The 24267-nt window shown below is 35.5% G+C and overlaps 2 protein-coding genes and 1 pseudogene across 3 annotated transcripts in view; 2 read left to right on the forward strand and 1 right to left on the reverse strand.

Annotated features, from left to right (window-relative positions):
• Positions 1-9790, forward strand: part of LOC107680949 (fibroblast growth factor receptor-like 1) — a 34335-nt gene extending 24545 nt beyond the window's left edge. For both annotated transcript variants that reach the window (XM_016477046.1, XM_016477045.1), the window contains exons 4-7: positions 6099-6191; positions 6393-6671; positions 7377-7730; positions 8500-9790. In XM_016477046.1, the coding sequence (XP_016332532.1) occupies positions 6099-6191; positions 6393-6671; positions 7377-7730; positions 8500-8885 (1112 nt within the window). In that variant the 3' untranslated portion in view covers positions 8886-9790. The remainder of the gene's footprint in view (positions 1-6098; positions 6192-6392; positions 6672-7376; positions 7731-8499) is intronic.
• A 6573-nt stretch (positions 9791-16363) lies between these two features.
• nitr13 (novel immune-type receptor 13) lies at positions 16364-19737 on the reverse strand. The gene is made up of 6 exons (XM_016477036.1): positions 19695-19737; positions 18888-19235; positions 18252-18593; positions 17769-17906; positions 17488-17516; positions 16364-16525 (listed from the first exon to the last, which is right to left on the reverse strand). The coding sequence occupies exons 1-6, from the start codon at positions 19735-19737 to the stop codon at positions 16364-16366; spliced, it is 1062 nt and encodes a 353-aa protein (XP_016332522.1).
• Positions 19738-21733: 1996 nt separating this feature from the next.
• Positions 21734-24267, forward strand: part of LOC107680942 (uncharacterized) — a 7800-nt pseudogene continuing 5266 nt past the window's right edge.

The raw sequence follows: 24267 nt of genomic DNA on the forward strand, positions 1-24267 counted from the left end.
TATATATATATATATATTATGTAACAGGGTTAACACACAAATTGGACATGAAAGTTATATAAAATCTTAAAAGTATAAAGAGAGATTTTAGCTAAATACTAGCATTTATTTTCATGTATTTTGTTCTCATTGTGGATATTTTTTAATATGTAGGGTGAAGTCTTTTTTACACGACACATTTTGTAGAATGACTATTAGTATTTTAAGAAAAGACTAGAAGAATACAGTAGAATGTATTTATCTGATGTCAAACGTATCATAAGAACCAACCAAAATGCTTTTAAAGCCCTACTTTGATCATGCGTCTCTCTAACACTGATGTAATTCGTAATTTTGATTACTTGTAATGTGACACGGAGCTTCACAACTCGGGCTCACAAGAGTGTGTTTGTTTTATTTCTTTCATTGTAGGGAAATAAGCTCAGGCAAGTTCAAAGAACAAACACATATGGACACAAATTAATTCATGCTTGTGAGTAGCTGAAGAAAAGACATGGTAAAGATGAAAGGATGCTTGATGGAATTGAAACCAGTCTGGACTCACATGAAATTAAGCTGAACAGAGAGACATACAGAGTTTGAAATGGCACATAAGAGTGAGTTCAGGCGGAGAAGTGAGAAGCATAACTGAGAAACAACAGTCTGTAAGTTTAGCAGCACAAGGGCATAAAATAACAGATGATAAGGGAATGAAGATGAAAATGTAAGCCAAAGAAACAGTTTCTGCAGATTTAATGTAAATATAATTATAGTTTGAAATAATAATATTGATTGTATTTTATCATTCCTTTATTTAGATACTTTGTTTTTTAGATCAGTGTTTCCCAACCGGGGTGCCGTCTGTCGAGAGCAGGGGTGCCGTGTAAAAAATCCTTTTTTAATATTTTTTAATTGCTAAAATGTTCAAAAAAGCATCTATTATATAATATCCATTTCTGATGTCGCCTATAATTAGAGATGCACCGAAATTTCGGCTGCCGAAAATTTGTTTACCGCTCAGGTTTCACTTTCACGTGGTGTGACGCTCTGCGTATTATCCCGCTCTATGCGTGTGTGTGATTGCCACCATTGATGGACAAAATTTTTTAATAATATTAAAAATATCTGTATGACATTATATTCTGCAGTTCTTCCCTGTTGTACCGAATATCTATACTTTTCAAATTATCATATCGAAGTTAGAAATTCAAATATTGTGACAAAATTAATTTTGTAGGGTGCCACAATTTTGTTAAAATTTCCAAAGGGTGCCGCGACTAAAACAAGGTTGGGAAACACTGTTTTAGATTACCAGTTCAAACCTATAATGGAGTCCAAAGTATAAAATCTAGGGTTAATAACTTAAAGGAATATTTCTTATTCATTTCATATCATAATGTTTAAGATTCTGCACTATTTCTTGGTCACTAGAATGACTAGCTGTCATTAAATAAAAAGGGGGAAATATGAAAAATGTAATTCTGAAACTCAAATTGTATGCACTACCAAAATCTGGGGTCGGTAAGATTTTGTTTTTGAACGAAAGTCTCTTATTCTCACCAAGGCTGCATTTATCTGATCAAAAATGCAATAAAAGCAGTAATAATGTCAAATACTATTACAATTTAAAATAAGTGTTCTCTGTATTATTATATATTTAAAATTCCTTTAATGACAAAGCTGCCATTACTCCAGCCTTCAGTGTCACATGATCTTCTAATATCATTCTAATATGCTGATTTGGTGCTCAACTAACATTTCTTATTTTTATCACTGTGCTGCTTAATATTTTTGTTGATATTTATACAGTTCAAAAGAACAGCATTTTTTTTTTATAGAAATCTTTTGTAACATTATAATGTCTTTACTGTCATTTTTTATCAATTTAATACATCCCTGCTGAAAAAAAAAAGATTTGTTTCTTTCTTTCAAAAAAAAAATCTAACTGGCCCCAAACTTTGAACAGTAGTGTATAATTTGCATTTAAAAGATATTAAAATAGAACATTGAAAAATGGCTCTCAGACGTTTAGACCCCACTTTATGTCAAATTATAGCATCCAGTAAATGCACTAAATATTTTGACTAGTATTTTATGATGCATCTCATGCCCACCCTGCCTTTCCTTCTATGTGCAGTTTAAACCAGAACCTAATCACATCATGGCTTTGGTTTCATGGCATACAACTGAGCCTTCTTTGAGCTGCAGGGGGAGCAAAGGTTTTAATTAAACTAAAAGGATGCAAATTACCCACCTTCATCAGAGCCATATTAAAGGGCCTTTCATCCACCTCATTAGAGGGGCCAGAGGCTGGGCCAGGCCCTCTGCAGGATGCTCCGGGCCCACTCCACTCACAACAGAGAAGAAAAAAACACGGGCACATTAGGTTTGGCCAATTTCCTCCCGGGTCTCCATACGACTGTTGCTGCAAACCACTTATGGCCCTATAAAAGATACAAGGAGACTTCTAATTACCCTTTCTCCTCTGCTTCTCTCTGTCAACCAACAGTCTCTAATTTGCCTCTTCAGTCAGCGCATAGAGATATGCCAAATATACAAACTGAAATGAGGTGTATGTGTAAGGCTAACAAAAATGGAGGAACCAGATCATATGCTTAAAAGCATGAAAGCTTACCTACATTACCCATCTGATTTGAATTTTTTTTTTTTTTGGTTTTTTTGGTTTTTTGGCAAGAATAAGCACTTGCTTTTATAACAGCTCAGTCTATTCTTTTGTATTTCCCTCTCATCTCACTCCAGTATTTTTGAATACATTTGAATACATGAAAACACATAACCACGCTTCTTTCAAGAAAGATTAGAGCTCTTTAATGTTTTCATCAAGAACAAAATGATTGGAAGAGCTCAAAAGAACTGGAAAGCATTCAAAAGTGCAACATGTAGCCGATCAGTTCATACCTTTTCCATCCTTATGGAACTTCGTGAGTACTGTAATCCCACTATAGTTAACAGCATTGGCAGAGTTTTCCTTTGATTTACAGGAACAGACATGGTTTTAGTTAGTGATAGGCTATAACCTTAAAAACACAACATCACTCTCAGTCAAACGACTCAGTAAGTTTCTCCACAATCTTCAATCTTCATTACGTCTTTGATTGAAAAAAAGGTAACAAGGCCTTTTTTCCTTTGATGTTTATTTTATTTAGATGTCGCTGAAAATCAGTAGAAACGTTCAGTCCGCTTTCTACTCCATGTTTGTTTTGCTTTGATTTTTTTTCCAAGCATGTGGAGCTCTCCATGACAGATCTACGGGAATGTATGTTTGCTCACACAGGTATGAATGGAGAATGAACCTTTTTGAAGGCACAGCTTTCAACTTCTTCCCGGTTGGAAAAAATAATATGTGAGCCTTATTAACACTCAGTCCACATGAAGATCATTTGTAAGTTGAGCTGCGGGGCTGCATGTGGACCTCTCTGGACCAAACCCTCCTTCTTTAAGCAGCCCCCTCTTTGAATGTATCTCTATGGGGCTGCAGAGGAAAAGGAGCCCCCTGTCCTTCAAAACTTCAGAGCTCCTTTTCCGCTATTTTCCTGTCCTAATGGTGCAAAAACCTCACTGAGAGTAGGTGAACTGTGAATTGATTCCATGAGAAGCATGCATAGTAATATCCATAAAGCCATACAGGAATGCCCTGTCAGGAAGAACCTGTCTTTTTGGACACCTGTTTAGAGAACTCAACCCTTCACAGACCAGAGAACAGGGAGTCTGGTGTCGGGCTCTCAGTAAGACTACTTTAGTCCACATAAAGCTCCGCTGATTCCACTCTGCTGCTGCTGAGTAGAGCGGCAACGGCTTACTTTTGCTCCTGCACCACAGGGCCAAAGGTAACAATGGACTGAAGCCTGGTGAAAACACTTCTGCTTGCTTTGGCCTGGTTGTCTGTGTTGAACATGCAAGGCCTGTGCTCAGCATATGAGGCTTAGCAGGGACAAAGGTGCAGTGCTTTACTCCAAAGCAGCTATACACAGCCTCGGGACAGCAAAAACTATAGAAAGAGAGACAGAGAGTTTGAAGGCTTTCCTAGCTGATCGTCCTGTTCAGTAATGTGGACATGCACTATGATTCAAAAGCAGTAAGATTTTTTTTTTTTTTTTTTTTTTTTTTTTGAACAGAATAAAACATTTGACAATAAAATGAAAGAAAAAAAATAATATGAAAGAATTAAAAATGATAATAAAACAGCTCAGCTTTGACATTACAGGAATTATTTTAAACTATATTAAAATATAAATCAAATCAAAATTATAAAAAAATACAATATTGCTGTTTTTACTGCATTTTATTTTGGATCAAATAAATGTAGCCTTTCTGAGCGTGAGACGTCCTTCAAAAACATGAAAAAATCATTCTCACCCCAAATTTTAATCATTTATTTGAACGAAAAACTATTTTCTTATATATATTTTATGCACTTAAAGAATATGTTTGTTTGTTTTTTTTAAAGTATAACATTTTAAAAAGATCTACTAACCAATGGTAGCAACTGGAAGTTTTTTTTTGTTTTTTTTACCATTTATTGATAGAATTTTGTTTTACATTTTATAATAACACCAAGCAATGTATATGGTATCCAAATATTGGTACCAATCATAGTGACACTGCTGTAGGCTTTAAACTCTGCGTCATTTAAGGGGGAACAGCAACTTATATGATGTTTGGTTTCACTTTTTCTTCCTAAGTGAAGTACTAGCTGTACCAAGCACTGATGACGCTGGCTGAACCGAATTATGGAAAGTATTCATAAGAAATTTTATTAAGTAGTTTCATCACCTAGCCATGTGAGAACCATTTGTTGCCAGTGTTAATTCATGGCTTGTTGATTTGGGATTGCTCAGAATAAGTAATGTTGTGTACATAAAGATGTTGTGCTGGGTTCATGTACACACTTGTGTGTGCCGACGATCCGTCTGCTGTGGATTCAGGGAAGTGAGAGGGTTCTCTGTGCATTCCCGTGAGCCAAGCCAGAGAAATTCATCCCAAACTAAGCAGGGCTCTCAGCTCTGTCTGCACAGTTTAGGTTAAAGTCAGTTAATTGGTTTCCTGTCCAGGGTTAAGTCAACAGGGTGTTGTGTCTTAAACAGTGTGGAAACCGGAGAGAAGAAACAATATAGCAGTGTTTGTTCACCCCCAGCGCACAAAGCCCTCTGAAATAATACGTCGGTTCGGCCTGGTTATCGTTCTCATGGAGTTCTGAAACGTCACCGGTTCCGAAACAAAACACAAAATCCTTCACACACCTCACAGTCCACTGATCTCTAAGTGAAATTGCTCGTTTTTCGGCACAGAGGGGTTCTGTTGGCTCTCAAAGCACTGCAAATAAATCTCACCAAGTGTTGGCCTTTGCATTGACCCGCTCATTCAACATGATTTACATGACACCATTTGCAGGCATTAATAGCGGGTATGAAGATGAAAGAGCTCATATTGCTAGAGAAACATCTGACCGCTGATTTATGGACCAATATCTAAACTTTCCTTTAAAGTATGCCTGAGATCATGAGGATTTTTCAATTGACGAGTTCGACTGGGGTGCTTAAACAAGTTTCAGTGGTTTCACTTATGCTTTAAAAAATGAAACATTTTCATATTGAATTGAATCCATTAACACTGAAACAAGCTGACATCTGAAATCATTTGTCAGCAAGTCTTTATAGATAAAATATAAAATATATTTACATGTTAGTATTAAAGGTTTTCAGCATTAGAGAACATCTTATAAAATAAAATAAATCTCTTAAGTCACATTTAAAAATATTATAAGTGGCAACTGGAAACAATACTGCATTTTTTCCCAGACATTATTTTGAGATTTTTTCAATAATTATGTAAAGTCAGTTCACCACAGTTCACCACTTTGTTTGATATTGTGTCAAATGCAAAGATATTCATGCATTTTTTATATTAGGTTTAATTTTATAAATACTTTAAAAGCCATTGTATATTTTAATGTTACAGTTAGTTAGAAATGCACAATGATTCATTTCTAAAAATCTGTTTCCTCCACAATTCCTATTGCTTATTTGAATAGGAAGCATGCTGAAAATCATAACAGCAAATATTTCTCATGATTCATTACTTTGGATCGTGTCTTGCAGATGATGCAGCTGTGACTCAGAACCAGCCTCCGCCAGATGCAGCAGAACCTAACGCAGATCTTACCCTACAGGACCCTACCGGAGAGCCATGGGGTAAGCATCTGATACACACCCTCCTCATCTTTCACTCCACATTACTCAACGCATGAGGTCATCAGCATGGGCCGTGTCTGTGCCCGCGTCCTTAAAGAGCTTAAAACAGTTCATTTCATCACTGCTGTGGGACTACCTAACAGAATATGTTTTGTCATCCAGCCGTAACCTCATGCTGTAAATGTTTTATTTCCTCCGCAGTGAAGCCACGCTTTACTCAGCCCACAAAGATGCGCAGGCGTGTGCTAGAGCAGCCTGTCGGCAGCTCGGTGCGTCTCAAGTGTCTGGCCAGTGGCAATCCAACACCCGTCATTACATGGTGGAAGGACCAGAGCCAGCTGCCCAGCCCTCACCAGAGTAAACGACCACAGTGGACACTGACTCTGAAAAACCTGCAGCCTCAGGACAGTGCCAAATACACCTGTCATGTCTCCAATGCAGCTGGCCATATCAATGCCACCTACAAAGTGGATGTAATTGGTGAGTTTGGAAGCCAAAGATAGTTTAGCAATAGAATATGTTTGTTAATAATATATATATATATATATATATATATTATCAATTGGACTGCCCTAAATTTCAAGTATATTTTTTATCCGTAATTTTATAATAATTTTGATATTTTGTTATCCAATGCAAAGATTTGCAAAGACTTGCTTGTCTAAATATGTTGGACTTAATTTTAAATAATATATCTACAGTATATTTTTTGTGAATGTTTTTTCTTGAAAAATTCTTAGCATTTCTTTGCCATTACATTCAGTATTTTAAATTATATATAACATATATTTGAATATATTTGTTAATAATATATAAATTATAAATAAACAATTATAAATTATATAAAATAAAATATAAATCAATATTTTAAATCTTGTACAAATATATATTTTAAATTATAAAATGTTTTGCAATGTTTATTGATATGGATAGTTTGAAGATGACAGAAAAGGATTAGTAGAATATGAAGAAATTTATCAAAAAATGTTGCGGGCCAGACTTGAACTTATGTTATGCATTAGCACCTCGACTCAATAAGTATTCAGTATGCCATGATTCCAGCCACTGTTTCTGTTTACCATTACACCATAATCAGTTACAAATGTGATGTGCATAAGTAATCTCATGTTAGTTTAGACAAAATATTCAGACTGCTTTTAAGTTTTCAGTTTGTTTTCTTCACAGAGCGTACCAACTCCAAGCCCATTCTGACAGGTACCCATCCTGTCAACACGACTGTGGAGTTTGGTGGAACAGCTTCCTTCCAATGTAAAGTCCACAGTGATGTAAAGCCTGTGATACAATGGCTGAAGAGAGTCGACCCAGGCACAGAGGGGCGTTATAACTCCACGCTGGAGGTAGGAGGCCAGCACTTCGTGGTGCTGCCCACTAGGGACGTGTGGTCTAGACCTGACGGTTCCTACCTCAACAAGCTGGCCATCGTCAAAGCACGCGACGAGGATGCTGGAATGTACATCTGTCTAGGAGCGAATACCATGGGCTACAGCTTTCGCAGCGCCTACCTCACCGTTCTCTCAGGTCAGCTCCTGGAATTCTCCCTCAGATCTAGGTGGATTTACAGCATAATATTTACTGTAAAATAATCATAATATTCATGATATAAGACTGTAAAAAAAATATTAATTGGTTCACTGTACATTCCCTTACTATATACTGTGAAGGGCTAACTTTTCATGTATTTTACAGTGAAATATTGTTAAAGTCGTTTTTAGAATTGAAAAACAGCCAGGTAAATTAACATTCCTGAAGTGTTCTAATTTTCTAATTAGTTACATTAGGGTTTATGTTACTTCTTAAGTTGTTAAATAAATGATTATTGGATTATTTTAGTGTCAAGCTTTTGTATGGCACTATGTGCCTTCACTCTAAAGAAAAAAGGTACAAAAGCTGTCACAGAATATATCATATCTATATATCTAAATATCTATATTATGGATAGATAGATAGATAGATAGATAGATAGATAGCGTTTTTTTACTCTATTTTAAAGATTAATTTGTAAAACCTAAAATGTTGCTAGCATATTTTTATGGTAAAGTTATAGCAAAAAAAGCTGCCATTTTTACCAGATTTTTTTTATCTAAATATCTATATTATGGATAGATAGATAGATAGATAGATAGATAGATAGATAGCGTTTTTTTACTCTATTTTAAAGATTAATTTGTAAAACCTAAAATGTTGCTAGCATATTTTTATGGTAAAGTTATAGCAAAAAAAGCTGCCATTTTTACCAGATTTTTTTTTCCCAGTGTATAAGTAAATAATTGCCTCTGTTTGTTTGCAGATCCCAAGGTGGATAAGGACATCATTCCCCGCCACATCAGCCCCGGTCTTCCCTGGCCGCTGATCATTGGGATCCCAGCTGCTGCCCTGCTCATCGTAGGAGCCATCGTGCTCTGGTTGTGCCACAGCCGCAGACGCCAGAGTGCTTTGCCTCCCCGGCCGACGGCCTATCGAGACCACCACATTCCAGACAAGGAGCCCAGCACGGCCAGCGGCATCAACCCTGACCTGCCCAACCAGAGACTAATGGGAATGGGGCCCCCAGCTCTCAGCGGTCCACCAAAGATTTATACCAAGGTCTACACAGACATGCACACTCACACCCACACACACTCCCATGCACACATGGAGGGAAAAGTACACCAGCATTTCCATTACCAGTGTTAACAGGTTACCATCAGGTAACCCATGCTGCTGCCTCTGTTCTCATGAGCTAAGGGCCACCACTTGAGGACCACAACTGTACTGTTCTGATGGAGCCCATTTACCTTGAAATGTGTCAGGTCAAGGAAAATGTCTCACACTCAGTAGAGCTGCAGTGGACCTCAGTTTTCCTTTAGGTTCTTCGGAGTTCAAAATCAATTAACACTGTATCAAAGCAACCCGAGCAAGTGCTAACAATACAAGAACAATACTTGGACCTTTTTGCTATTCAAAAGCCAAGCATTACACAGGAAGTAGAGTGGAGATATTTTATATTTGGAGAAACTGATGATCTGTGTTAAGCATACTGGTGGCCCTGTTTACAATGTATTCTGTCAGTAAATTAGCAAAGATGTGGTGTTTTTTTTCTTGTTTTTGTTTATTATATTGTGAAGAAATGGTGCAAGGAAATGTCAGGGAAAATAGATGGATGACTAAATGGAAAGGGGGTAAGGGCTTCTGTTGTATTACCATTAAAAGGTACTTTGTGTGTATGTATTCAGCTCAGCTTTCTGATGATTGCAGTATTACATAACGTACGATCTCTCTTTGTCAATTCAGTCTCACTGTTTGCTAATTACAGTCGAGGAAGCTATTTTATTTCAAACACATTGTGTATCATTTCAACTTACAGATGAGCTGTAAACATGGCATTGCTGTTTGATGATAATATATTTTAAGACTCCACCAAAAGCTAGTCAGCAGGGTCTTTAGAAACCCCTTGTGAGCCGATATACAAATCTCTTTAAAATCTATAAATGTGACAACATGTTTATCTGAGATACTGCATGCAACGATTTTTACTTTGGTGCTCATGTAAGTGTATTTTAATGATATTTTTGCAAGAAATAAATAATTTTTTTATTTTCCCCCATGCGTTTACAGTTTGACCCCCAAAAGCTTGCGTATTTTCTGTGGGAATTGAGCGTTGGATGCCACCGCAGTGGCTGTTGACTCTCCTCACCCTCCCTAACATGGCCTCAGACCACTGTTAGTTCAACAGGCTGAGGAATGCAATGAGAAAATCAAGTTATTCTTTTCGACACCAGGAAAGGAGGGAAATATTCCCAGCAGGATTTGATGGGTATTAATATTCGAATGGGGTTACAAAGTGGGGGCTACAGTTCTTAAGGCTGTTTCCTCTGTGTTCCCTGTGGATGACAAAGGCAAGAAAAACTCTCCAGCAACACTAAATGCCCCAGAGGTGAGCGCTAACTGAGCACTGGACAGTTGAACTTTTAAAAGAAAAAAGAGAAGGGGTTAGACTGTTTAAATGTAATGAATCAGTTGTGTGAATTGAGGGACTGTCAGTACCTGCCAAAACAATTATAGGGTAATATAGAGAAGAAAAGGCTAGGCTGCCATCTAGAGGCCATAATTAGTGTTACCACTCAATGTGCAATAATAGTGCCTTGAAGTACTATTAATACTTCACCAAAAATGTTTTATAAAACAGTCTCTGAGCTCAGACTAAAATCAAGTAAATTTCAAGTAGAGAAGTAACGCTGTAGGCATCTTTAATGTGATAATTGCAAGGTTAACTAAAGTTGATTTCTCTACATTTCTCTCAGTTCATTGGTCTTCAGAGTGTGTGTGTGTGTGTGTGTGTGTGTGTGTGTGTGGAGATAGATCAATATCTTGCATGTTTTCAAGCTTTTTATCTTGAAAGCATGCAATAGGAACAGCTGATAATCTTTTTCTGTCTGTGAATATAGTGGGTAAAATTATGCTGTTTTTGTCAGTGGTTTAGCAGCCACATCACAATAGTTTGTCTATACTCTAAAAATAGAGTTTTAAGTGTTTCAATCTTACTGTTTTAAATTATAAGTATTAAAAGTTAAAAGTATTGATTTGCATCATACACATACTAACCAATGTTAGTATAAGAATAAACAGAAAACATCTGAGACAGGAATGAGAATTTCATTTTCATTTTCTTTAGAGGAATCTATATTGAGTCTTATAGTTTCTATTTATATGGTGTTTTTGTGTTTGTGGTCTTTTTGTGCTGTGCTACATGGTTTTGACCATGCAGCAGATGCATATCATACTTTTGTACATCTAAAAATAAAATGCCCTTCATGTTAAGGCATAAAGAACACTCCTCCTTTTTGTGGTTTTGATCTGTCCTTTGACAAAGTGACCATTAAAAACCATGCCTTTCATTTACAGAACTTTAGGGTTATGTTTAGCACATTGAGCAGTAGTAGCATGTTATTAGTGTCATACAAAAAAATGTATTATTATTATTAGATTTGCAGAAATTATTATTTTACTCTGATACAGCTAATAGTCATGTGATGCTATGAAACTTTTCATCTAAACTAGAGTGGAAAAAGGAGGGGCTTCAAGTTTTATCTTAGAATTGGACATCGACGCATCTTTAATGTGAGACTTTTCTATGTTCTTCTGCTTTTGAGCGTTGTTTGTAAGTATCATCTTATCATGCTTTGGATCAAAAGGAAAACAAACTGAGGATTTAGTTGTTGTATATTGTACATTTAACATTGTAACATAATGGTTATATTGTTACGGTTTGACTGAAACATTTTTCGACATGAGAAATCACTTCCTTGTAAAGCCAGTATTTTTTTCTTTTCAGGCTCTGAAAACAGCGACTCAGGTAAGGAAAAATGTAATTCTAGATGCAACAATATTTGTGATATATAAGCACTATGCATTACATATATATATATATATATATATATATATATATAATGCATAGTATATATATATATAATGCATAGTAAATATATATATATATATATATATATATATATAATGCATAGTAAATATATATATAGTATGCATAGTAATATATATATAGATTTAGATTTAGATATAAAATACATCTATCTATCGTGATAAGCCTATGTTCTGTTTCAGATGCTGGGACATGTTGTCAGACAGGTAGGGGATGTGTTTTATTTGAAACCCTTTTCCTGTTTCAAGCAGTTTTCCATCTTATTTTGTAATAACTTTCTATGTCATAAGATTATTTTGTGTGTATGAAGCTAGTTTCATCATTTCAGTCACATCATATTTTTTTAAATGTCTCAGGTTATTGCTATGGAAACTTTTACATTCCTATCATCGTAATTCTCTGTGAAGCATTACTGCTTTCTTTTGCTGTAAATGTCTACTGCATTTGCATGACAAGATATAGAGACTCGTGCCAGAACTTTTACAGTATGTAACTTTTATTTTATTACCACTACAAAATAAATGTCATTAGTTATTACAATAAAAATGACAATAATTATCATATGCTATTTTGCCTCTTTTTTAAGATAATTATATTGCTGTCTGGTGTAGTCGTGGAACAGCAAATGAGCCTGAGCAATCAGATGACCAGGTACAGTTTTAGCACATGCAAACATTTTTATTATTTACCATTTTTGTTTTCAAAGATCTTTCATGTGAGTATAAGATCTTTCAACTTTCATAAGTATGTCATATAAAACAATTATGAATTATGAACATACATAATGTAATTATTATATCCATTATAAGATATACTGAGAGATATACTGTGTTTACTTGTAGGTTCCAGACGACAGACAATACTCTGCACAATACTCTCTGAGTGTTTCCAAAGACAAAGGAGAGCGTGAGGAACAAACAGAAGTGAACCCCACTGAGTGTGTGTACTCTGCTGTGAAACACTAGAAAAGATTAGACCTCATCAAAAACATATGCTAAAATTGGTGATATATTCTGCTTTTCTCTCTCTCTCTCTCTGTTATTGTTTTGCATTTTTTATTTAATTTTCATTTAATCTGTCTGTAATTTATATTTAAGCAGATGTTGAATAGTTTTCTGAATATTTTAAAGTTTTGCAGTGGGAAAAAAAATAAAGATGCTTGTGAACTACTGTCCCAGCACAAGAGTCAAAGAGCTGAAGTCTAGTGGATGGTTTATGGTATAACCACCTCACTCACAGTTTACCAGTTTTGAATGGACAATGATAGTAGTTTTTGGTTGATAATTAGTTGCATTAGTAGTGCAGTAGTTTGCTCTTGGCATGTGAGTTCACTGTTGGTTATCGGTTGGTATCTGTATCTTCTGGCTAAATGCAAATTAGCAATAAACACATTTCTGTACGATATGTGCGGTTGCATGAGAAGCATGTACTTCAAAGAAACTGGTTGCTGTCAGCAGTTCAAAACATAGATGCATTTTACTATTGATTTAGCCTTTGTGTGAAGTAGGCTTTAATGTGATGTAGGTTTTTTTTTTTTGTTTGTTGCTTTTTTTTTCAATCATATGTCTGAAATTTGATTTCATCCAGGCCAGCGCAGAATTTAATGTACCGATGTTGTAAATTTACAATTTAAAAAGTCTGTTTAAAGCGGTTTAAATTGAAATGGTATGTGTTGTGACTGAAATGCTCATGTTTTGGTGACAATAAATGGTTAACATTTAACATTTAACAGCACAAGGTTTGTCATTACCTGCAATTTCAAAGCTCACCTTATGAGGGCAGCAGAACTCACAAAATTTAAAATGGTTGAAAAAACGATTTGACTATATTTGAATATAATAAGCTGATTCCTATACTAAATTATAGGCTAGTCTTACTATATGATTGTGATTTTTAAAAGTATTACACTGTAGATTGGATGGGCAAAGTCGTAAAGAGATGGTGATAGCTACTAAAATGCTTTTAACACTTTCTGTGCTTTATCAAGTTTCCTGAGAATTGTCAGATGAATTATGAAATTATTTTGCCAGTGAACACAGAAAGATCTGCCACATCAGATGAACATCACAGCCTCCTGAAGCTCTCAGACGGCGGCTCCTCTCTTGTCTTTGAAACTGCTGGATGACTCGGGATCTGCATGCTTGACCCCAGAGCTGCCCCAGACGTGACAGATAGTGTTAGCATATGTATTACCAGCAAGCCAGAATAACACCAGTCAAGACGAAAGGCCACCCTAGTCTTACAGTTTTACTTTCACTTTTTTCATTTATGGACCGCCTGTGATATGCGCACACATAACAGTAACAGAAAAAAGAACAATAGGCCATTTTTTCACACTTTTTATCAAGACCTACAACGCATGCAACATTTTTTAATACAAAAAAATATGTTTTAATATGTGATAATGGTTTGTCAGCCTTTGTTTCTCCTCAATGGGGCAACTGGGCTTACTTTAATTTAAAATGAATAGATTAAATTCATATGCAGTCCCAGGCTGGATGGTAAAAACCTTATTAGTAGTTACTATAATAGATAAACATTTCTTCTACTGCTGTACTGTCCTCATTTTAGATTTTAAAGAAAATATTTAAATTTAGATTTAAAGAAAAAACAGCAACAGGTGCACAGATGAACGTAGAATGGAAACTTGTGGTTTCACTTTAACACCTCCATCACACCTTGAATAATTACCAATGTCTGGTAAAAGGTCTGTCACAGGAAGAACAGGAAGCCCACAGCAGCAAATGCATGCGTTATACTGTATGTCTCAAATGTATTATCATGCTACATATGATGTTTGTCCAGATTATCCAGGCATTTGTGGTACTTTATCTTAATATATGTAAGTGGATCACAGAGGATCTCTCCTGGACTGACAACACCGCAGCACTGGCCAAGAAAGCACAGCAGCGTCTCTACTTCCGCCTTTTAAGTCAGTGGCTTGTTTTTTAAACCTGGTGTGAATGCTTTTGTTTCTTTATTTCAGATTTTACTCACTGCACGGTTCTTCATCAGCCTGACTCTGTTATCCCATTTGACCCGGGTACCAATGTTACTCTGCAGTGCTTTTTCGCAGAAAACTACAGCATGTATGACATGTTTTGGTACAAGCAAATCAAGGGCCAGCAGCCATGTGCTGTTGTTAAAGCGGGAGCAGTTGCTGATCCCATTTTTCATAAAGGATATATGAACACGCTTCAATATCATCAGGTCAAAGAAAAGACTTTCTCTTAGTATCATTAACATTAGTCACTGGGACGAGGCGGTCTATTACTGTGGAGTGGAGATTTTCTTTGATATTGAGTTTGGAAATGGAGTATTTTTGACGTTAAATGTATCATCTTTTAACTCTACAGGTGAGTTCTTGTTTTATGAGCTGAAAACTCAATCACATCAAAACTAAATCAGATATATTTGCATTTCTTAAGTTTTTCCGTGTGCATGTAAGAGTGATTTTAAGTCATAAAATGAATATTAATTGCACTGTTCTGTTTGTTTTTCAGCTTTAAATCCAACAGAGAGAGATTATCTTATCGAAGTCGTTATCTTTCAGTGCAACATTATTTGAATATGTGCCATGTGGATCATATGTCTGTGCATCAGGATTAAACAAGAAAAGGGTATGTTTTGCTATATTTTATATTATAGATTACATATAATCTATATCTTTTTAATACTCTTCTGCACTCCTATAACCTCAAATGATGTATCTGTAAATTGACCAAATTTACAAAACTCATAACACTGTAGAAAGTGTAATGTCATTTGATAAAAAATAGGTATAAAACCACTGTTTATGTCAACATCATACAGTAAACCTTATATTTGCAAGTGATGACCTTTCAAAATAACTGTTGATTTATATTAGTTAGAAAGGCAATCCTCAGTCACTGTTAATCGAAATTAATTTATCTTTTTTTATAGCTTCATCTCCAGTTTATTCCATCTCCAGTCAGCATCATAGAGGACACATACCTGTCCATATTGAAATGTCTGACGCAAAGGTAAAGTAATTGTTATTGTTTTTTCTCCAAATTTCTGTTTGTGAAGTCAGAATATGTTTTTCGATTTCTAGGAATAAAAGTTTCAGAGGAGCTTGTGATCTAAACCAGTCATAAAAATCCACAAGCTGATGCTTACACATACTTCTGTCATTTTTAATCACTGTAAAATCAATTAAAATCACACCAGACTGAGAGCTTTTATTTTAACAGATGAAAATCTAAGATTGTGGCCTTTAGTTTGCACTAACCTCTTCTTCTTTTTTCTTCTTTTTTTTTCTATATTTATTTGTAATTTTTTTTTTACAGTCACACATCCAGTTTTTGATGCTAATCAAGATCAAGAAGCTTGAGGGGACAATGATGCCCAATAAAATAATTTGAGAATGAAACATCTTGGTCAAAAAAAAAGAGGGAAAATTGGCCAATTTCTTTAATATAACATATTTGTAACAATTACTGTATATTTGATCATTCAACATTGTTTGTTCAGTAGAATTTACAATTTGAATAAATGAGCATTGGCAACTTTTTAAGTTCCATTTAATGGGGATTGCAAAATGAATTTTGTGGGGGTGAGAGGGCGGGAGTTAATAAAAAATGTAATCACAACTGTGTAAATTCAAATATGTTGTATGTACACAATTTTATTACAAAATTAGATGCAATGATGGAATTTGCAGAAAGACGCATGTAGCTAGTTAGTAAATTAATCACCATAAATTTGCTGTCTAATTCTATACACTTCTGTACTCATCTACGCTATGGTCAGTCTCATGGGGGTTATTGACTTGGCTGTACACACTGTCTTGAGGTGTTTCCCCCTTCCTTCTCACTCTTCTGTTTTTTCCCTCCTTAAAATGCAAAGCAGCATAACTCAACTCCATTGCATCATGGTCCTAAGAAGTAACACATGACAGAAAGATGCAGTTAAAAGAAAATGTATAAGAAAAAATAAAAATCTTTTTATGTCATATTTTATTTAATTTCATATTAAATGTACTGTTGAAGAATAGAAAGTAAGAATTTAAAATAAAATTAAATAATATGAAATTACAAATTACACCACCCAGCATCATATTTGCTAAATTAAATTTTGGGGTGCTGATTTCCAAAATAGTGCCTGTTTTGCTCTAGCACATCAAACTTCCTCACAAAATATGATATGCATTTCATAGCATTTTTGTTTTTGGCAACCATTCTTGTCTTGCAACAAAAGTCTTGTATAATCCCTTAATCGCCAGAAAAACTGCGACAAAGACATGATTCATATCTTCTTCTGAACAAGGTTACATTTGTTCAATTCTTAGCCGATTTTCACATGTATGAATGATTCTGCAGATATATTTTTATGATTATAATCTCAAGGTTTCAAGGTTAGAATTATGGCCAGAGACAGAAGAAAATGTAAATGATTTTGCTAAATCCGTGGGTTTTTTACCACATCCAAACAGCAACAGAAAATTTACATTTACATTTGAATTTTGTGAAAAAGCTTATTTATAAACTTTTATGTTATTTATGTAACTTTCTTTGACATTAAATGAGTACATGAACATACTTTTCCACTCCTTTGCAGAATTAAATGATACATTTTGAACACTTCTTTGAAGTATACTTTATTAATACTGTCATGAAAACCAACATTTTTGATATTTGAAAAATGTTCATTCATATTTTGTGGGGGGGGGACTACGCAATGGAAAGTTTTCTCTGATATTTTTAAACTCGGCTTCATCAAATTAGGTAATATTAGTTTTTTTCTGCAAATCAGCAGATTGTTTTTTTTTTTTTTCCAAGATGCAGGGCTGTGTTATACATAAAATACATGACTGAATTGAAATTGATTTATGACGCACACCTGACACGAGGGATGTTCTTTTTCAATGTCTTGAAGCCTTTTTTCTGGTTGAAAGAAAAACAACATTGCAATGGAAGCTTTTGTAAAAAAAAAAAAAAAGAAATGTTTTGTCAGATAACTAAAACAGTATTTAATATGTCAGTTCAGGAAGAAAATTTCTTAAAACTTTTTAGAAGTGGTTTTTTTTTTGCTAACCATTTAAATATAATTTACATTACCCACAAAGAGAGTGATTTTTATTTAAGCCCATTAAAGTAAGCCTATGTTTATTTTAAGGAGACAAATTAGATCAAAATGCTTACCTTTGTTATTGTAGTATCTTTCCTTTTTATGACTTAAAACAGCTTGAGCAGTGATCACAATTATACAAACGCCCAATAACACACCCAAGATAATCACCAGAGGATCCACTGGCTTTACTGCAGAACAGTAAAATAAAACAAATTGTGTGTATGTGAATGTACTGTGTCCATTGCAGAGATGTACATTTATGATTTATATTAAACATTTAATAGAATTACATGAATACAACGTTATACATTAATTAAAATGTAAACATTTCCAATATTTAGTCAATTGGCATATAGAGAGGCTCTGTTTTATACAACAAAGATGTGTTCTCCATCAAAGAACGCATACAGAAATATTTCAAATGAGCAACTCAACCATTTATGATAAAAAAAAAAGCTTTTTTTTTAGAACTAAAACTTTTAGTTGCTTACAAAATATTAAAAAAGCCTGAGAAGAAAATAATTCGCACTTACCCATATTTATTTGTGTCCCATTCCCAAAGAGAATTTTTCCACAGGTGACCACAGCGCAGTAGTAAGTGCCCGTGTCCATTTGGCTGCTAATGTTCTTAAACAGTTTGAAAGTGCAGCTCCGTGTAGAATCAGTCTCACAATGATTAGACTGATTATGAGTGTAGAGGATTTCTGGAACAGATTTTCCTGAATCAGATCTGAACCAGAACATCCTGATATCTGTGGTGCTGTGTTCATACAGCACAGCGCACTGCAGGGTCACTGTGTCTCCAGACCGGACAGGCTCTGATCCAGGATGCTGAAGAACAGACACCTTGGATTCATATCGGTTGTTTTTTGACCCTAAACAGACATGGAGACATTTTATGCATATGCAAAATCACATGCTTCAGCAAAGGACTTATTTTAGAATTGAAATTAATGTGGACTATAATTTTGCAAATAATCATATGTAACAAATACAATTATAGTGTTATAGTATATAAATACTATTATAGAATTATAGTATTTCCCGTATTATTTACTAAAGATCCCCCCCGCCCTGCAACTTAAAATAATGGTTGTAAGAAATTTTAACAAGTAGACTACATGATTTGAATATTCAATAAATTTACTCCTGAAGGATAAAACACAAACCTTTCAAAGCCAAATATGTGCCTCCAGCAAAGTGAGTTTCATACTTTCTCCAGCCACAGTAATACATTGCTTCATCCGATGAAGTGACATTTGAAATCCTTAAATGACATTTTTCTGTGTCTGTCTCAATGCTAAAACGTGAGGATTTAAAGTTGTCAAAGAAATGAGGAGTTTTGGCTAATTTCTGCACCATCGCAACAGCTTGTGGATGGTGTCCAGAAGTTTGCTTGTACCAAGTAATTGGATCAGTGTGATCTATCAGAAAAAAACAGCGCAGAGTGACATTGTCCCCAACAGAGACCATCATCACTGGATCTGGTTGATGAAAATCCTTAGAATGTGTTGGGTCTGCAGGGAGGAAAAACGACTAAATAAGAAAACAATGTTATTTCATCTATGTGACAGTGTTACACAGTAAGCTCATATTTCAGAAAACAATGTTGTCATTGTGAGTACCATGTTAAAGTTAAATGTAGGTATATATACGTTTTTTTAAAGCCCCATAATTACTTACAAAAGTAATTTATGAGATGTTTAACATTTTTTTCAATAGGCAAAAAAATACATAAACAATTTTAAAAATCCTTAGTTCAAGGTAATACATTCTTTAAATAAAACTATTGCATTAGACAGAGAAATACAGCCCTCATTAAATTTATGTTCAAAACAATTATTTAGAAAAGTTCTCTACAGGGATAAAAAAAAAACATGAAATTATAGAAATTACTGGAGGTGACTTACCTTTGTATATTAAAGAAAAATATTAAAGAAATGCATTTAGATACAGTATATGTGTTACACACTTACACATTTCACATAGAAGCATGACAGATATCCACATAACCATCATCATCTCAGCAGACTGTGAATGATTGGCTTGCCTTCATAAACTACTGCAAGATTATACTGTACACCTCTGTATTGTCTGTCCTTTCGTGACATCACAGACTTCCTGTAACCTTTTCTTGTAAACATTACTGCTGTTTGTAGGACAGTCAGGATATAATCTCAAAGAAGCATCTCAGTATGTTGAAAAAAAAACATTGTGAATGTCAGCTACCAAAAATCACTTTGATATATGAAATTTGCGAACTTTTATACAATTTAAAAAGTGCATCAGTGAAAAGGTGAACAAACGTAAAAACTTTGAGATGTTTGAAGATCACACTGTACAATTAAAACTTTTAACAGTCTGCTCTAACAGTCACGAATGTACAAAGGGGTCAGTTACATTAAATATACATACATAATAATTGCATCAAATTAAGTAAAGACAAGGCCATATGTTACTACATAAATAAATAAGTTAATAAATAAATGCTATAAGTTTGATCGCAACATTATAATCATTGCTGTTAATAGTGTTCACCGTCTGTTTGATTACATGACATTAACTAACTGTTTGATTTTACCGTACATTTCTGCCATATGGACATCAAGTTGAGATAGTCACCACTGATAAGCTATTACTAAATATAATGTAGAAACTTTAATTTTCTGTAAAGCTGCTTTGCAACGATTTGCATCATGAAAAGCGCTATACAAATAAACTTGAATTGAATTGAATGAATAAATAAAAAATACAAGACTAAGTTTTTAAATCTTTGATTCAAGAAATATTTCAAAAGACTTGTCAGTGAGTAAATAAAAGCAAGATTCCAGCACACTTTGTCTATCAGGGTCAGCTCATTAGTCCCTATCTGAAGGTTTGGGACTCTATGCATGTGCTTGGGCTGAGTAGCAACCTGCACTTAAATCATTCCTGCAGGTTGATTGTAAATAAAAGGCTAGTAGGCTAGTAAATAAAAACAACTTTGAAGCCAAGGTAAAAAAACAGAATTTAAAAGAAAGTGTTGTGGAGACCCAAAGGAGCCTAATAGACCCAAACTAACAAACTTAATAACAAAACAACAGGAAGAGGTGGGACATCAAAGTGGGGAAATTAGTACCACAGAAACGTAGGCCTATGTGTGGTAAACCGCTTTTAAAGCATCACAGGGAAAACGGCGTTCACGTTTATTAGAGTTTTCATTACTCGGGAGAACAAATAATAGGGAAGTGTGGAGAAAGCTGCTTATAGCCTGCTGACGACGCCAAATGTATACGGTGCTAACACAGCTCATATGTAAACCGTCGCTTTCGCACAACAAATGGTATTCTGGTGGTCTGTGTTTATCTCTGTCTAATGGGACCGAGATTTAAAAGGAAGGCATCTACGCATTACAAAAAAGACTTGGCACGACAAAGGAAAGGGGATAGGCCTACAATCATGACCAGAATTGGACACAATAAATTTAATAGTACATTTAATCTTATAGGGGAACATCTAACTGGATTTTGTGAACATTATCAAATATCATGAACAGCAGAACATGTGATTATTTGCAGTTATTATGAAATATAAAATAAATGGAAAGAATCTGAATAATATTCACATACTATGCTTTCTAAACAGTGGGGTAGAGTGGGGTAAAACGCCCCCTACTGTTTTTCCCAAAAAATCACTATCAGAATCAGAAAGGGTTTTATTGTCAAGTGTGTTACACACAAGGAATTTGTCTTGGTGACAGGAGCTTCCAATGCAAAGAAAAAGTACAGACATAGTGCAGACATACATATAATTTGACATACATATAATAGATATACCTAAATATAACACTAATAATAAAGAGAATAGACAATTAATTAAAATAATAATAACTATGTGGCACTAAAAATATAGAGAAAAAATACCATACTGTACAAATGTGCTGTTTAAAGATGAACAGTGATGAAAAGTATTGCATTGTTCAGGTGGAATATGGCCTAAGGAAAAAAACTGTCATGATACTTGTTTTGTTGTTGCTATGGACCACATTGACAAGAGTAATGTAGACGTATTCACTGTGAAGCTTACACTGGTGACATTCCTGAGAGAAAACGGATTTCACAGTATAAGTGATCTAATTTTCAGCAGTAAGAAAAAAGTGTTTTAAAGCTTAAAACATCACAGAACATCACAGTTATATGTGATATAAGAATAGTAGGCCGCTAGTTATTTAAGGAAAATATAATAATATTTTCAGAATGACATCATTTTATGTATTTTTTTTCCCAAAACTAGTCTGTGGGGTAAAAACGCCCCCAAGCGGCATCGCTCCCACTATCATATTACTGCAGTTATTCCTTTCTGAAGATCACATCTTTTGTTTTAAGAAAATTACCTCAAATTAGCATCAGCTATAGTTAGCTAGCTAGTTAGCATCAGCTAACAATATTTTTTAAATGATTTGATTTTCAGCATGGTTCATTAATAAATACTCATATTTTTCTACTGTTATATTAGCTTGTCTTATAATCTAAATCTATAATCTAAAACTACTTGTACTCTGATTTTGCTGTAAACGTATAAAGAAAATTGCTTTGTCAGAGTGGGGGCATGTTTGTTCATGTTCATGGATCTGCGCTTAGAATTTTCACCTGAAATGGTAAATTATCTGGGTACTTTTGGGATACTATGTACTACAATTCAGGACACACTAATTTGAACTTTGAATAGGACAGAGTTGGGGAAAACGTCCTAGTTTTCAGTGACAATGACATAAATTATGAACCAAGTGTGTACTTTTTTTTTTAAACATGAGATATCGAACCTGATGAAAAAATATTCAATTATTGTTATCTGTGTTATATTTCATCTGCAAAAACATTATGAAAGAGTGCATACTTTTAGGGCATAGTATAAGTAGGTGGATTGGGGCACAGCATGCTACTTTGTAACTTAGAAGATGGCAGTAAATGCAACATTAAAAGGATGCAAGATGCTGTTAAAACTTAACGAAGAAGAAGAATGCTGCGTTCCAAATGAAATAAATCCTCAGAAGAGGATTGAAGTGATAACAATCGTAGCTGCAATACTGAAGGGTCGTTACAAACTGAAGTGCTCAAAACTAGCCACTTCAAAGGGCCCTTCGTAATGAAGGATTTCGGATGAGCACCTCCTTAGTTTTTTGGTCCCCACACCCTTCTGCCCTCTGAAGCTCTCACTCTGGAGGAAAAACCCTTCGAAGGGATCAGGGCATAGAGATGAGCCCTTCAGAACGGAATACAGTATTCATCTCTGATCAAAAACCATTATGTAAGCACACACAGAAACATGTTAAATTCTTAACTTTGTGCATGATCCCCCAAATGCTTAGCAGTAAGTTTAAAGAAGCCCCTTTTGTTCATGTTTACCTTTCATTCTATTTTAGTAATATTTAAAAATATATTAATATCTGTGATTATGACATAAACTGGGAGTGATATTTTAAATGCATGTTATCTAGATATATTAGTACTAATTTTGCACAACCAGCCTTCATTAAAATCTGTAAAATCTGATTTGTAAACTGATTTGTAAAATCATTTACAAAGAAAACCGTCTCGGTTACGTATGTAACCCTCGTTCCCTGAAGGCGGGAACGGAGACGTCATGTCATGACAGACGAATTGGGATCTTGCTTCGAGAGACCAATCTACTTCGAGTGTAAACTAAAAGAGCCAATGCACATTGGCATGCGATGATTGCATCCAGCTGCCACTGGTCACAGCGTGAGCATAAAAAGGCAGCAAATGCAACGCATACCAGGTTTTCGCTGAGGAGCCGAGCCGGTGACCCGGCCGCTCAGCAGTGGTACAGCAGCCGTGGCGACGGGACGTGACATCTCCATTCCCTCTTTCAGGGAACGAGGGTTACATACGTAACCGAAACGTTCCCTTTCAGTCTGTCACTACGAGTCACGTCGTGACCGACGAATTGGGATCCCTACCAAAGCGCCATGGATGCTGCCCCTTCCAGTGTCCTGTGCGAGCCTCCTGTGCTCCTTTTTGGTGTAGGCCAGGGCTCGCAACAAGAAGACCAGTCACTGTTGTCGAAGCACTACCCAATCAGTGAGATTGGATAACACTGGGAAAACGTACCCGTACCACTTAGAACAGGAACGTTGAGGAAGCCCCATCCTTCCCGAAGAAGGTTTCGGAAGCACTTACACATATGGCATCCGTTTAGGTGCATATGGAAGATTAGAGGTGATTGTAACCCTCATGGAATGGCAGAAGTCTGCCAGGGAAACACGGGCTCTGAGGCTATACTGTGGACTTTACACATATGGGAACCACTTAGGCCTCTACATATAGAACCCAGCCCTCTACCGGTTCTCACGGATTCAAAGAGTGAGGGCCTGGCACCGGACGTTCCGCCATGTCTGGCTGCTGAGGGGACGGAGTAGCTCGACAGGGCCTACAGTACGGACACTCTGGAGCAGTTTTAGCAAGCCGACACTAACCGGGGCCTCCTCAGTGCCTCTACCCATTTGAGGTGAGAACACAGGAGGATACCGGCTCCACACGAAGGCTATAG

The sequence above is a fragment of the Sinocyclocheilus anshuiensis genome, unplaced genomic scaffold (assembly GCF_001515605.1).
Source record: "Sinocyclocheilus anshuiensis isolate Anshui unplaced genomic scaffold, SAMN03320099.WGS_v1.1 scaffold20, whole genome shotgun sequence".
NCBI lineage: Eukaryota > Metazoa > Chordata > Actinopteri > Cypriniformes > Cyprinidae > Sinocyclocheilus > Sinocyclocheilus anshuiensis.

What these genes read in the sequence shown, in the direction of transcription:
- nitr13 (XM_016477036.1), bottom strand. Translation starts at nt 19,737, where the DNA reads ATGATGGTTATGTGGATATCTGTCATGCTTCTATGTGAAATGT. An exon ending in CATGCTTCTATGTGAAATGT is followed by an intron (nt 19,236 to 19,694) that starts GTAAGTGTGTAA and finishes TCCTCCCTGCAG; the next exon opens with ACCCAACACATTCTAAGGAT. An exon ending in TAAGCATTTTGATCTAATTT is followed by an intron (nt 17,517 to 17,768) that starts GTCTCCTTAAAA and finishes AAAGGCTTCAAG; the next exon opens with ACATTGAAAAAGAACATCCC.